Source organism: Ovis aries, chromosome 12 (assembly GCF_016772045.2).
Source record: "Ovis aries strain OAR_USU_Benz2616 breed Rambouillet chromosome 12, ARS-UI_Ramb_v3.0, whole genome shotgun sequence".
In the NCBI taxonomy this organism is placed as follows: domain Eukaryota; kingdom Metazoa; phylum Chordata; class Mammalia; order Artiodactyla; family Bovidae; genus Ovis; species Ovis aries.
In genome coordinates this window covers 54,164,761-54,178,875 of record NC_056065.1, presented here as the reverse complement: position 1 = coordinate 54,178,875, position 14,115 = coordinate 54,164,761, and the positions used below count along the sequence as shown (strand labels likewise).

General features: G+C 39.9%; 1 protein-coding gene across 8 annotated transcripts in view; it reads left to right on the top strand.

The window, feature by feature from the left end:
* The window catches only part of AADACL3 (arylacetamide deacetylase like 3), a 189,498-nt gene that overhangs the window by 100,369 nt on the left and 75,014 nt on the right, over positions 1–14,115 (top strand). For 7 of the 8 annotated variants that reach the window (XM_042257455.1, XM_042257447.1, XM_042257456.1 and 4 more), the window contains one exon: positions 12,403–12,640. In XM_042257455.1, coding sequence (XP_042113389.1) covers positions 12,631–12,640 — 10 coding nt within the window. In that variant the 5' untranslated portion in view covers positions 12,403–12,630. Of the gene's footprint in view, positions 1–9,576; positions 9,627–12,402; positions 12,641–14,115 lie in introns of all 8 variants that reach the window. The other variant, XM_060396611.1, reaches the window with a different exon arrangement.

Sequence of the window (14,115 nt, the reverse complement as noted above, 5' to 3'; positions counted from 1 at the left end):
GTCCTTTTTGTCCCACAAGGTAATATATTAACAGGTTCCAAAGATTAGGACATAGACATCTTTTGGAAGCTGTTGTTTTGCTATAATGCCCATATAACTGAGAGTCAGAAAGAATGGAAAGTTTTCAGGAGGTTTACAAAGAGTGATTTTAATAGAAAAGATACCAAAAGTGTCTAGAATGTATAAACAGTCCATAATTTAGTCACAGTATGCTGACTAAGCCTCCCTGCTGCTGGTGTGAACATACAAAAGGCTGTGTAAATGTCAACCCTCTAGTTCTCCCTAGAACAGGCTGTATTCTTAATTGCTGTTAAAAAAAAAAAAACAGAGATGAACATAAAATGGTAAAATGGATTTTATTTAGAAAAATTATTGCAATAGGAGAAAAAGATCTTGGTATAAACTTAGCTTATTTCAAAACAGAAGGACAAGTGGGAAGGAGAACAGTGGGGGTCAGTGGATGGAAAGTTGTAAGAGGAAACATCAAGGGTAAAGGTGGGCAGTTCTGGCTAAACTGACCTAACAGGATTCTTGCTGAAGGCAGACCAGGATGATCAGACATCACATGGAGGATGAAGAACCCAATTAGATATTGAGGGTGATCACATATGGAAGCTGGGGGTTTCTGGCTAACCTGACTTAGCAGGATTCTTGCTAAAATGGAGAGAAAGACATGGAGTCTGAGCAGAGTTTGGTCACGGAGAGAATCTATAAAGAACTCTCTCTTATTTTTTTCCTTGCCTGGTTACACTATTACTGGCCCCTAACTTAATGTGTCCCAACAGATTCAGTGATTTTCTTTCCAAATCTGCTCCTTTTTCCCCTCCTCACTAGTTCTACTAGTGACACTAAAGTCCTCATAGAGCCCAGATTTCAACCTCTTCCTTCACTTTGTTTCACACATCAGTTATTTGCCAAGTCCTCAGGATTCTATTTCAGCGAGAGCTTTTAAATTTATCCTTTCTTCTCTTTCCCCACCACCTTTCTCTCATTTCAGGCCTTCAGATTTTTTTCTTGGATTATGTAATAGTCCTCCTAAATTACCTCTTAGCCAGTCTCCATTGTTTCAGTTTTTCCTCCTTCAGTTTGTCTCTCAGTGATAACTATAGCTATTCTTACAGAACACTCAATTTTTGTAATCTCGTTAATCCTTGTAACCATTCTTTGAACAGAGTTGAGCCAAGGGATGGGCCAGAAGGGCATAAGTTCAAAATCACAGCCTATAAGGCATATTGAATTCACCAGGAACTCCTACTGAAGGGTCCGAACATAGTTCAGAGAGGAGAACACTCATATTAACTACAAGGTGTTGTGTGACTGCCTGGAACTTTGAAATTGCTTGAGACAGTAGAAGAAAGGCAGGGATCTCTACCTGACTCAGTGCTCAGCCTGTCTTTAAAAAAATTTGAATCCATATTTAAAGAATATCAGATAGAAGGGACATCATATTATTGCATGCCTGGGGATCCTCCTGTCTGGTCCCATTTTACAGATGAGGTAACTGAATAACTGGCATTCAGGATTTTAAATGATTTGCCCAAGGTCACATAAGCAGGAAATGATAGAATAGTAATTTTTTCACAGTATTCCAAAGTTTCATGTTCTTTTCAGTCCATGATATTGCTTCACTTGTGTTGTAACTTAATTTTTCACTCCTTGTATCTACAAGGTTGCAGTAAAATGAGACCCCTCCCTCATCTTTGCTGGATTTGAACTTTCCTACCTTTCTTTTTGTGTGTGGGTTTCTCTGCCTAGTGGAACAGCCTGGAACCCATCTTCATCTTTGCAAATCCTATCCTCCTTGCAAAGCTAGCAACAACACCATTGTTTCTAGGAAGCTATCAGAAAGACCCCCACCTGGAAGTGATAGGTTCTTCTAATGAACCGTAGCAGTCCATATCTTGTTTATGGTTGTTTCAGCTTTGTACATTTTATTAGAGATATTTATGTATAGGTCTTCCTCTCCTTGCAAGGAGAAGATAGGTCTGTGAATAATTCATCTTGGTACCTCTCACAGAGTCTTGTCCATAGAAGGCACCCAAAAAAGGAGCACATACAAAACAATTCAATCAGAATTGTTTCTTTCTCTCTAATTATCAAAGATTTGGCAAAATATAACATTAAAGCCAGAGACCTGAAAGATAGATGTAATATTGTTTTACTCTGATTCTGTGCCTTTGTACAAATTATTTCTTCTCCATCATTTGTGGGATATTCCCCTTCCTAACCCAGATGCATTTAGTAATTCATAGCTTCCAGTTTCTTCAAGACCTGGGTAAAAGCCTGCTGCTGCTGCTGCTGCTAAGTCACTTCAGTCGTGTCTGACTCTGTGCGACCCCATAGACGGCAGCCCACCAGGCTCCCCCGTCCCTGGGATTCTCTAGGCAAGAACACTGGAGTGGGTTGCCATTTCCTTCTCCAATGTATGAAAGTAAAAAGTGAAAGTGAAGTCAGTCGTGTCCAACTCTTAGCGACCCCATGGACTGCAGCCTACCAGGCTCCTCTGTCCATGGGATTCCCCCAGGCAAGAGTACTGGAGTGGGGTGCCATTGCCTAAGCCTAGCCCTTCACATAAGACTTTTTTCCTGAGTCCAGGCTGCTGTGGTTGCTCTTTTTCCCATGGTTACATTGTACCCACACAGATCAGCCCTTGCTAAACAATCATTATCATCTTCAAACATTAAACTGTTACTGAGTGCTTGGCCTATAAAAGGCTGTGTGCTGTAGCAGAGGCCAGAGAAAGCTTTGCAAGGAGGTGGGATTCAAGCGATGTCTTGAAAACTGTGTTTTCATTAAAGAGGTGGAATGGAAGGGGAAATAAAATTATGCATACTATTGAAATTCAGTTCCTGTTCTTTCTGTTAGTGGCTGTGATCTTGAGAAAAATCTTTTAATGTCTTTGGGAATCAGTTTCCTCATCTTTATGGTGGGATAATTAGATCTATGTTAGGATGGTTATGAGGGTTAATGTGGAAGACCATGTATTGATTAGGTCTCTTTTGGTTGCAAGTGATAATACAGTTAAGATACAACATGTAACATCTTCAGTGGTTAGTATGTGAAGCAGACAAAACATTCTCCATGTCACCAAATCTCCATCTTGTGGTAGTCACTCTCTTACTCAGGTTGGCTAAAGATGCAAGAAGTCTTCTTTCTTCAGGGGACCTTTGTTGGGTGTATATAGTTCTAGTAACTACATGTTGCTCAATAATTGACTGGTTTCCCAAGGCAGAGGGGAACTGAAGTGTTCTCACTTCCCCTGTACACATTTGGCTGCTTTAAGTCTGTGTCTGCTTAGTGTTCCTTTTTTACCTGGAATGGTCCATCTTCCCAGCTTTAGCCTGGCCAGCTCTCACTGCCCCAGTAAGAGGCAGCTGTGGTGTCACTCTAGGACATTTCCCTGACCCCTGTTTGACCTCCTTGACTGGCTTTGGTTCCCTTTTTCTGTGCTTCCCTGCTGCACTGGGCATCATTCTTTCATTGCAGTTATCACATTGTACTATAAAGACCTGCCTCCCTTATCAAACTCCTCAGTCTTTGAAAACTGGCATGTAGCACTCATTTGCTAAATGGCTTTTGAATGAATGAGTGGATTTTCTTCATTCTTTCTCAATCTTACCTTTTTTTTTTTTTTTTTGCCTCTGGCACCACCATTCCTTCTGTCCATTTCTGCATTGTTTATGACTTACTAGTTATAAACTCACTTCCTGATCTAACCATCAATTTTGTCCCCAGGTATTGAAACTAGCTCACATCTACTGAGCACTTATTCTTTGCCTGGCACTGTTGTAAGCATTTTATGGGTATAAATGCCTTTAAATGTTTGCTTGTTGTCAAATGTTTCCACTAGAAAATGAAAGTCGCTCAGTTGTGTCTGACTCTTTGTGACCCCATGGACTATATGGAATTCCCCAGGCCAGAATACCGGAGTGGGTAGCCTTTCCCTTCTCCAGGGGATCTTCCCCACCCAGGGATCGAACCCAGGTCTCCTGCATTGCAGGCGGATTCTTTACCTGCTGAGCCACAAGGGAAAACCAAGAATACTGAAGTGGATAGCCTATCCCTTCTCCAGAGGGTCTTCCCGACCCAGGAATCGAACCAGGGTCCCCTGCATTGTAGACAGATTCTTTTCCTCTAGAAGTTAGCCTTAACCTTTGATGTTCTGTCCTGTTATAGTCTCACCATAGCACAACAAATTGTGTAGTAATGCACAAGCTTAGTAAATCTGTTATCATTAGGCACTTAAAGATATGACTAGAAAAAACAGAAATGAAAAGAAGTGTTGAACATGTGGTATCCCTATAGTGCAGGAACACCAGAGTCTTTATGTTTAGGTTTAGGTCTAAATTGCTGTATTATGTTTTAGGTAATTTAAGCCAGATGCACAAGTTGGGTTTGGCTGTTGTATTTAAATTTCAGTTTCCCAGAAACAGTAAGAATTATAGAAACATAAATATCAGTGTGAGAAAAATGAGGCGATTGTTATTGTTTTTCTAAAGGAGGTAAGTTAGCTGGAGTCTCTATTGTCCCATTTATCTATATGTCTGCTTTTATGCCAGTCCCGTACTGTTTTGATTACTATAGCTTTGCAATATAGCTTGAAATCAGGAAGCCTGATGCCTCAGCTTTGTTTTTCATTCGCAAGATTGCTTTCACTGTTCGAGGTTTTACACATTTTTGGATTACTTTTTCTAATTTTATGAAAAATATCATTGCAATTTTGGAAGAGATTGGATTGAATCTGTAGATCACTTTGGTCAGCACAGAAATTTTGATAGTATTACTTCCTCCAATCCATAAGCATAGGGTACCTTTCATGTAATTGTTTTTAGTTTCTTTCACCAATATCTTATAGTTTTCATGACAGATCTTTCACTTCCTTGGTTATTTTATTATTTTTTATGCAGTTTTAATGGGATTATTTTCTTAGTTTCTCTTCCCTTTAGTTTGTTAATAGTGTATAGAAGCACAATTGATTTTTCTGTATTAACGTAATCTATATTTTTAATTGCATCCTAAAACTTCACTGAATTTATTATTCTCATAATTTTTTTGTTGACTTATTTAAGATTTGCTCTATATAATATCATGTCATCTGCAAATAGTGACTGTTTTACTTCATTCTTTCTAATTTGGATATCCTTTTTCTTGCCTGATTGCTCTGGCTAGAACTTCCAGTGCTAGATTTAAAAAAGTGGCAAGAGTAGGCATTCTTGTCTTTTTCCTGATCTTAGAGAAAAAGCTTTCAGCTTTCCCCATTGAGTATGTTAGTTATGGCTTGTCATATATGGCCTTTTTGTTGTATATACTCATTTGTTGAGAGGTGTTTTTTTTTTTTTTTAATCATGGAAGGATGTGGAATTTTTCAGATGCTTTTTCTGTACTATTTGAGATGATCTTATGATTTTTATCCTTCACCTTCTTAATGGTTGTATCACATTGATTGATTGTGAATGTTGAACCTTCCTTGCATCTCTGGAATAAAGCCCACTTGGTCCTGGTGTTTGATCCTTTTGGTGTACTGCTGAATTATATTTACTAATGTTTTGTTGAGAATTTTTGCATCTATGTTAGTTGGGGATATTAGCCTATAATTTTCCTTTCTTGTGGTATCCTTGTCTGGTTTTGGGATCAAGGTAATACTGGCCTTGTAAAATGAGTCTGCGTTTCCTCCTCTTCTTTTTTTGGAAGGAGTTTGGGAAGGATTGGTATTAATTCTTATTTAAATGTTTGTTAGAATTCACCATGAAGCCATCTTTTCTTTTCTTTTTTTTTTTTTTGTAGGAGGTTTTTGATTACTGATTCAAGCTCCTTGCCTCTTTAATAGTAATTGATCTGTTCAGATTTTCTAGTTCTTCTTGATTAAGTTTTGGCAGGTTGTATATTTTTAGGAATTTATCTATTTTCTCTAATTTGTCTAATTTGTGGGCAAATAGCTGTTCATAGTAGTCACTTATGCTCATTTGTACTATGTAATGTCAGTTGTAAAGTCTTCTCTTCCATTTATAGTTTTTTTAATGCAAGCCCTCTCTTTTTCTTGTTGAGTCTAACTAAAACTGTGTCAATTTCGTTTCTCTTCTCAAAACCTACCTTTGAGTTTAATTGATTTTTTTCTGTTGTCCTTTTTAGTCTCTTTCATTTATTTCCAATCTTATCTTTAATAGTTTATTCTTTATACTAATTTTGTACTCAATTTGTTCTTCTTTTTCAAGTTTCTTGAGGTGTATATTTAGGTTTTTTTTTGAGATATTTCTTGTTTCCTAATGTAGGCATTATTATTAAACAATAGCATATTATGTAATATCCACATATTTGTGAGTTTCCCAGGTTTCCTCTTGTAATTGATTTTTAATTTCATTGTAGTTAGAAAAGTTACCTGATTTGATTTCAGTCTTCTTAAATTTATTAAGACTTGTTTTGTGGGCTAACATATGATCTTTCCTAGAGAATGATTAACATGCAGTTGAGAGGAATTTGTAATCTGGTGCTGTTGGATGGAATTTTCTGTAAATGCCTGTTAAGTCTACCTTGTCTAATATGGTTTTAAGTCCCATGCTTTCATATTGATTTCAGTCTGCATGATCTGCTCATTGTTGAAAGTGTGTATTGGATTCTCTGAGATCTATTTCTCCCTTTAGTTTTGTTAATATTTATTTTAAATATTTAGTTGCTCCTATGTTGGATGCATAAGTATTTACAAATGTTACATCCTCTTGTTGGATTGATCCCTTTATCATTATATAACGACCTTCTTTGTCTCTTACTAGTCTTTGTCTTAAAGTATGTTTTGTCTGTTATAATATGCTATTCTTGCTTTGCTTTGGTGTCTATTTGCATAGAATATCTTTTCCCAACCATTCACTCTCATTGTGTTTATGTATATTTAAAGCTAAGGTGGATCTATTTAGGCAGTATATAGTGGAGTGTCTCTCTCTTTCTCTGTTATGGAAATTAAAATGGAGGAAGTCTTGTTGAGGCTTCAAAAGCAGGCAGGCAGTTCTTTGGCCTGCTTCTGACCTGCCTGGACACTGTCTGGATTCTATGCCTACCTGTAAGCACAGCAAGTCAGACAGACTTTAGATAAGAAAGGGGGGAGTGGGTCTTGGCATTTTTGAGCCCCTGAGGGTCTGGCCAACCCTCTAGGGTATAAGAAAATCCTATGATTTACAAGGTGAAACAAACAGCTTTGTAAAAGTTAAGAAAAACCAGAGCTGCATTTTTGCACAAAAACTGATGATAATAACACTTTACAGCCTGGGATTATAAGCAGAGTCCCCAAAACTGCAATTTGAAGTCTCACCCATGGGGTGGACGAACCATCTGGGACCTTTTCCCAACTGGGACTCCAGCTTGCTGTTAATGAGAGTATTTCCAGAACTCTTTAAGACTAGATGTAGGTTGCCCCAATTTGGTGATGTATGTGCTTTTGTTTCTCTCTTTTCTCATCCTTTAATGACTGTATATTGAAATTAAGTCAAATGATCCCCTGCTAAATATTGAAATTGTTTGTTGTGTGTGTGTGTGTGTGTGTGTGTGTGTGTGTGTGTGGTTTCTTTTGTTAGTGAATCCTCTGGACCTAAAATGAAAGTAAAACTTTTGGGAAAACACTCTCTTTCCCTCATTCCACATAGCTACTCTATATATTCTGATTGGAGAATTTATTTATATTTAAAGCTATTAGTGATAGTTATGGACTTAAATTGCCAGTTTGTTGTGGTTTTCTGGTTACTTTATAAGTCCTTTTTTTCCTTTCTTCTTCTCTTGCTCTCCTCCTTTGTGATTTGATGATTTCCTATAGTAATACGTCTACATTCCTTTCTCTTTCTATTTTGTGTATGTACTATGAGATTTCAATTTATAGTACCATGAAGCTTACCTAAAACATATCTGTAACAATTTATTTTAGGCTGCTGCTGCTAAGTCGCTTCAGTCGTGTCTGACTCTGTGCAACCCCAGAGATGGCAGCCCACCAGGCTCCCCCATCCCTGGGATTCTCCAGGCAAGAACACTGGACTGGGTTGCCATTTCCTTCTCCAATGCATGAAAGTGAAAAGTGAAAGTGAAGTCACTCAGTCATGTCTGACTCTTAGCGACCCCATGGACTGCAGCCTTCCAAGCTCCTCCATCCATGGGATTTTTTTTTGCCATTGGCTTCTCCGTTATTCTAGGCTAGTAACAGTTTATTTTTGAACATGTACTAAAACCTCTCCCTTTTTACTGTCCCTCACACATTTTTCTTTGTTTTCAGTGTAACAATTTACTTTTTTAACCTTGTGTATCCATTATCAAATTATTATAGTTATAGATATTTTTGCTACTTGTGTCTTTTAACCTTTATACTAGATTTATAAGTGATTTATCTATTACCTTTACAACATTAGATTATTTTGAATTTCACTATATATTTAACTTTAGAGTTATACTTTCATGTTTTCCTATTACTAATTATCAACCTCTTGCTTCAGCCTGAGGAAGTCCTTTTAACATTTCTTGTAAGACTGGTCCAGTGGTGATGAAAACTTAGATTTTGCTTGTCTGGAAACTATTCTGAACTGTTTCTGGGTTTTCTGGGTAGTATATTCTTGGTCAGCAACCTTTTCTTTCATCACTTTGACTATATTGTGGCACTCCCTTCTGGCCTGCAAAGTTTCTACTGAAAAATATGCTTATAGTCTAATGGGAGTTCCCATGTACTTAACAGGTTATTTCTTTCTTGCTGCTTTTAAGATTTTCTTATTTTTAACTTTTGAAAATTATGACATGTCTTAGTGTGAGTCTCTTTGGACCTTTTCTTGTTATTGTCTGGGCTTTCTGGGTTTGGATATCTATTTTTTCCCAGGTTAGGAAAGTTTCAGCCATTATTTCTTTAAATATGTTTTCTTTCCCTTTCCCTTCTTTACTTCTGGGACCTCTGTGATGAATAGTTGATCTTCTTCATGGTATCTCCTAAGTCCCATTAAGCTATCTTTACTCTTTTTCATTCTTATTTTTCTCCCTTGTTTGGATGAATGCCACTGCCTTTTTGAGTTTTGGGTTTTGAGTTTGGAGATCCTTTCTTCTGCCTGATGTGGTCTGATGTTGAGTCCCTCTATTGAATATTCCAGTTCAATTATTGTATTTTTCAGCTCTGTGATTTGTTTGGTACCTTTAAATATATTCTCTTTGTTGAAATCTCACCTGGTTTATGTACTGTTCTCTTGGCCTCAGTGGCCCTTGTTTTGAAACTTCTGTTCAGTAAATCACTTATCTCCATTTCATTAAGATCTGTTTCTGAAGTTTTGACTTGTTCTTTTATTTGGTACATAATCTTGTTTTCTTCATTTTCCTTGACTCTCTGTACTGATGTCTGTGCATCAGCTAAAACAACTGCCTTACCCTAGGTCTTGTGTATGGAATGAACTTATCATTCAGCTTGGTCCAAGCTGTGGGTTGTTTCTCAAACCTTCATGATGTTGTCCAAGCTGTTCTCAGTGACTCGCAGTAGTTGCGGATATGTTGAGCTCCTTTTATATGTGGGTATTTTGTTATTCACCCAATGTGTAGTAGTCACTCTGCTGATTTCTGGTTTTCTTTCAGAGGGAGTTGCCTCATGCGTGTCTACAGGTTTGGTGTGTCCATGAGAGAAGGTGCGTTCAGGTGCCTTCTATGTGCCGTCTTGTACTGGAACCCTTTCAAGACTCTGTCAGTCCAGCTCCAACATGAAAACCTTCTCTGAACCCTCCCGCCCACAGCAGCAAAGTCTCAGTGCATCTTATATCTTTAGTTTTATTTCATGTTCTGAGCACACTGCTTTCGGAATGAGGTACTTAAATATTTCCCCCTCAGCAGAGACACGACTCAGCAAGGGACCCCAGCATCCATGAAGTCCTTTAAATGGCAATATGCCTTACAGGGAGCCCTTGGTGAAACTTTCTGAATCAAATTTAGGGGAAGGTAAGTTGTAAGTGAAATCTGGAAACACGATTTAGAATCACATGGTATTAAATGGGAAAGGAGGAGAATTGATAGATTATATCTTTATTTAATTACTTCGGAGATTTCTCTTTGAAAGTTTGTTCCCTACGAAGGCAGACTTTATTCAGGACTTTAAATATTCAGAATACAAAGTTTTATTCAGAATACAACTTTATTCAGTTGTAATAGGTACAGGGACCACTACAGTATGGGCAAGTGGTATCTATAGCCAAGAAGCAGATGGGGGTCAGTGCTTGGAAAATTACTAAGAGGAACACCAGGGTTAAAGAGGAATATGGTTAAATCGACTAACAGGAGTCTTGCTAAAGACAGCCAGGGTGATCACATTACCTCAAAATGCTGGAGGTTGAGGAACCTGATTAGATACTGATGGTGATCAGATGTTGAGGGTGGGGTTTCCGGTTAAACTGACTTATTAGCATTCTTGCTAAAACTATAGATTTTACAGGGACATTTACAGATGGGCCTAGAAAAAGTTTCAGGAGTCTGACTAAACTTTTGAATGTTTATTAGCATCATTAAAAAATATATATGTATGCTAGTCAGATTGATGTTTGTAGTGTCATGTATTTGTTTGTTTGTTTGTTTCATTTTTAAATAGAGGGAAGGCATATTTAACTTTCTGAAGGAAATTTAGCATCTTAGGGAAATTACGTAGTCAGATTAACCCATAATGGCAACCCACTCCAGTACTCTTGCCCGGAAGGTCCCATGGATGGAGGAGCCTGGTAGGCAGCAGTCCACGGGATCGCTAGGAGTCGGACACGACTTCACTTTCACTTTCACGTATTGGAGAAGGAAATGGCAACCCACTCCAGTATTCTTGCCTAAAGAACCCCAGGGACCGGAGAGCCGGGTGGGCTGCCGTCTATGGGGTCGCAGAGTCGGACACGACAGCAGCAGCAGCAGCAGCAGCAGCAGCAGGCTCTTCTGACAAGGAAAAAAGACCTTTACCGCCACCTGATGGCCATATCATCTTACTGCGACGTGTCTAAGAGCAGCCCTAGAGGAAAGTCAAGTGTTTGAACTTTGCCGAATTCAGAGAACCCTGACCGTGTGGTGACAGAAAGAGCCGTGAACAACTGTGTCTTTTCCCCCAGTTCCCTCTCTGCCAAAGTCTCAGGTTGAGAATTAGCGGCTAACTAGAGGAGGTGAAGAGGCAAAACGGGAAATAGTGAAGTCCACGCGCTGTACCGTGGGTTTCCAAGACTGAAGAGACAAACTGGAGAGGAAAGCTTTGCATCGAGTTGGGTGCTATTATTACTTTGGGCTGGTCTTTTAAAGGCAAGACCTCTTTGTTTCACACCTAAGAGTGGTTAGAAAATCCATGGTATTGTTCAGCTTTCATCCAAACGGCAGGGAAAACACATATCCAGATAGTAGGCCTGAAAGGACCAAGGAAAAACAAGGGCTTTTTATTTGCATTCGGTTGCATGCAGCTCATCCAGTACACACATGTCACAGGTGTGTCATGAGGGAAGAACCAGTGGGAAAAGAAGCATAGGGATGCTGCTAAAGGACAGGCCAGCTGAATTGTGTTTGGATCCAGCTTTTCATCTTAAACATGAACAAATTGAGGTTAAAATCAGAGGAGGATTGAGGCCAGGGTAACATTATCAGTGGAGTTAGAAGCCTATTAAAAAAAAAATCTTAAAAAATCCTTCAGTCCGTTACAGCAGAGATGTGAGGGGAGTCCAGTCCTGGCCCACCTGACCCGACTCTGGCCCGCAGCTGTTTTCTCTTGTCCTCTCTTCCTTTCCCCGTGGATCTTTTGCAGGCACTGTAGAGAGCTGTGGACTTCCCAGGTAGTGCTAGTGGTAAAGAACCCACCTGCCAATGCAGGAGACATAAGAGACGCGGGTTCTATCCCTGGGTCGGGAAGATCCCCTGGAAGAGGGCATGGTAACCCACTCCAATATTCTTGCTTGGAGAACCCCATGGACAGAGGAGCCTGGTGGGCTACTAGTCCATAGGATCACAAAGAGTCAGACATGACTGAAGTGACTTAGCACACACGCATGCAGCAAGCTGGATGTGGAAGCTGGTTCAATCAGTGTCTCTTCCCCAGCATTCATCCTTCTCTCTTTTCTACGAACTCGCTGTCTTCTACCTCTGTAGCTGGAAATAATGCCTATCTTTGAATACTGCCTGGCAGTCGGCCCAGGCTCACACCCACTAATCTTCCCCACCTCCTAGGGAGGCATTGATATCTCTCTTCACATGGGAGGATCCTGAGAGCAGGGACTGACTTGCCCCTGGAACACCTGGAAGTGGCAGGGCTGCCTGGGAACTTGGGTCTTTGGTTTATGGTCAGGCCTCTCTCTGTTATATTTGCTGCCCTAGCCTCTCTGCCCTCAGTTTCTGGCTTCCCATTTTGGACTGACAACTTTCTCAACTCTTTTTTTTTTTTTCTTTTTTCTTTTTTAGTGTGAAAGTTTTCAAGACGCCCACAAGTGGAAAATGCATTTCCCCCAGCCAAATAAAACTTCGCCAGATTCTTAACAGCTGTGTGCATTGAAATGACTACTGAAAGATCCGTCTGCTGCCTGTGGAACTTTCACAGAAGGCATCGTCTCTGCTGCTCACCAGGACCAGGCCCTGAGTATTTGCATACTGGACGTCACTCCAAAAGCCCGCGACCACGGGATTTCTAGGATGTTAATAAGTAAGAACACTGCTCTGGGCCTTGGAAGGTGCACTGTCTGAGCCTCCATACTGCAGTGAGGAGGTGGATAGCGTTTCAGACCCTACCTGTCTCTTGTTGAGGGCCCTTCTCCTTGGAAGATGTCTGGATTCAGTTGTAGATCTGTCAGTGCCAAAGTATTGCCTGTCAGCTGTGGAATGAGCTGCTGGGAATACCTTGAGGAGGAAGGTAGGGCCCTTGCATGCCTGAACCTTGATACCTGGTTAAGGCAAATGAGACAAACACTTGGATAATTTCAGCTGGTAGAGTTGGTATAGAGGGGTGTTCTGGAAGCTCAGGAGAGGGGTACCTAATTTGGGCACGGTCAGGAAACACGTCTGGAGCTTGTACTAACTGAGCAGAGTCTTTAATATTTTTTAATGTTTTTATATCTAGTTACTAAGGTATTACCTTTCATTGTAAATAAAACTTACAGAAACAGGCTTCTTTAGAAAAAGTTCAGGGGGTGAAGAGGAAGAAGGAAAAGTAGATTAGTAGGATCTCTACTTAGTAGAGCATGCGGCTTTCTTCCTAGGAAGGATTTGTGTATGTGTGAGTGTGTGTGTGTAAAGGGGAGGAGTAGTGCCCAAAAGAGGGAGGTGAAGACTAGCTGGGTGGGGAGCGGGGAGGTGTCTTGTCCCTGTGGCCCTAAGCTCTATCCCATGATGCCAGCCTGAGTGAGAAATCAGTCGACCCCTTACTGGGGACCCACACACTATGGGACCCTGGTTTTTTTCCAACCTTTTTTTCCAGGTTTTGATCTTAGCTATTACTGTCTTACAACTTCAGTCTCATCTCTGCCCACTCCCCCAAGTGGTTTATTAAGGTGTTCTCTTAACAAAATCAATCTCCTTGTTAGAACTATAGGACCAGGTTTAAGGTGTTAACAGTATTTAACCTGCTGCAAAGCCAGTAAGAGCTCACATTTATTAAGGATTTTATTTGTGCCAACTTTGCTTCACAGTGACCTTATGTAGTTGGTGTTTTATTATTTCCATTTTACAGATGAGGCAGTCAAGTCTACTATTTGCTCAAGCTCCCTGGCTAATAGTCAGCAGAACCTGGCCTCAAATCTAGGTCTCTGTGACTCCTAAGTCTGTGCTCATGAACATGAGACTCTCTAGCATTATTTTTCAAATGTTTGGCTACAGAAGTGTTTTTTTAATCCTCTGCCCCTCATTGCTCAGAACTATCATTACCATCTCATGGATCACAATTTGGCAAATGCTGACCCAAGAAACTACCTTGCTCTGTCTGTAAAATAGAGATAATAACACAGCCTCAGTGTTTGCTCTTGTCTGTTTGAAGTCTCACTGTTACGATGATTACAGAGGTTTCAGAAACTGTGTGCTGAGGATACTCACCTTCCGCCAGGAATGTCTGTGTTTTAAAAATAGCAGTCGTAATGCCTTCGATGAAATGACACAGTATTTTGATGACAATGAAGGTTGTTGGTT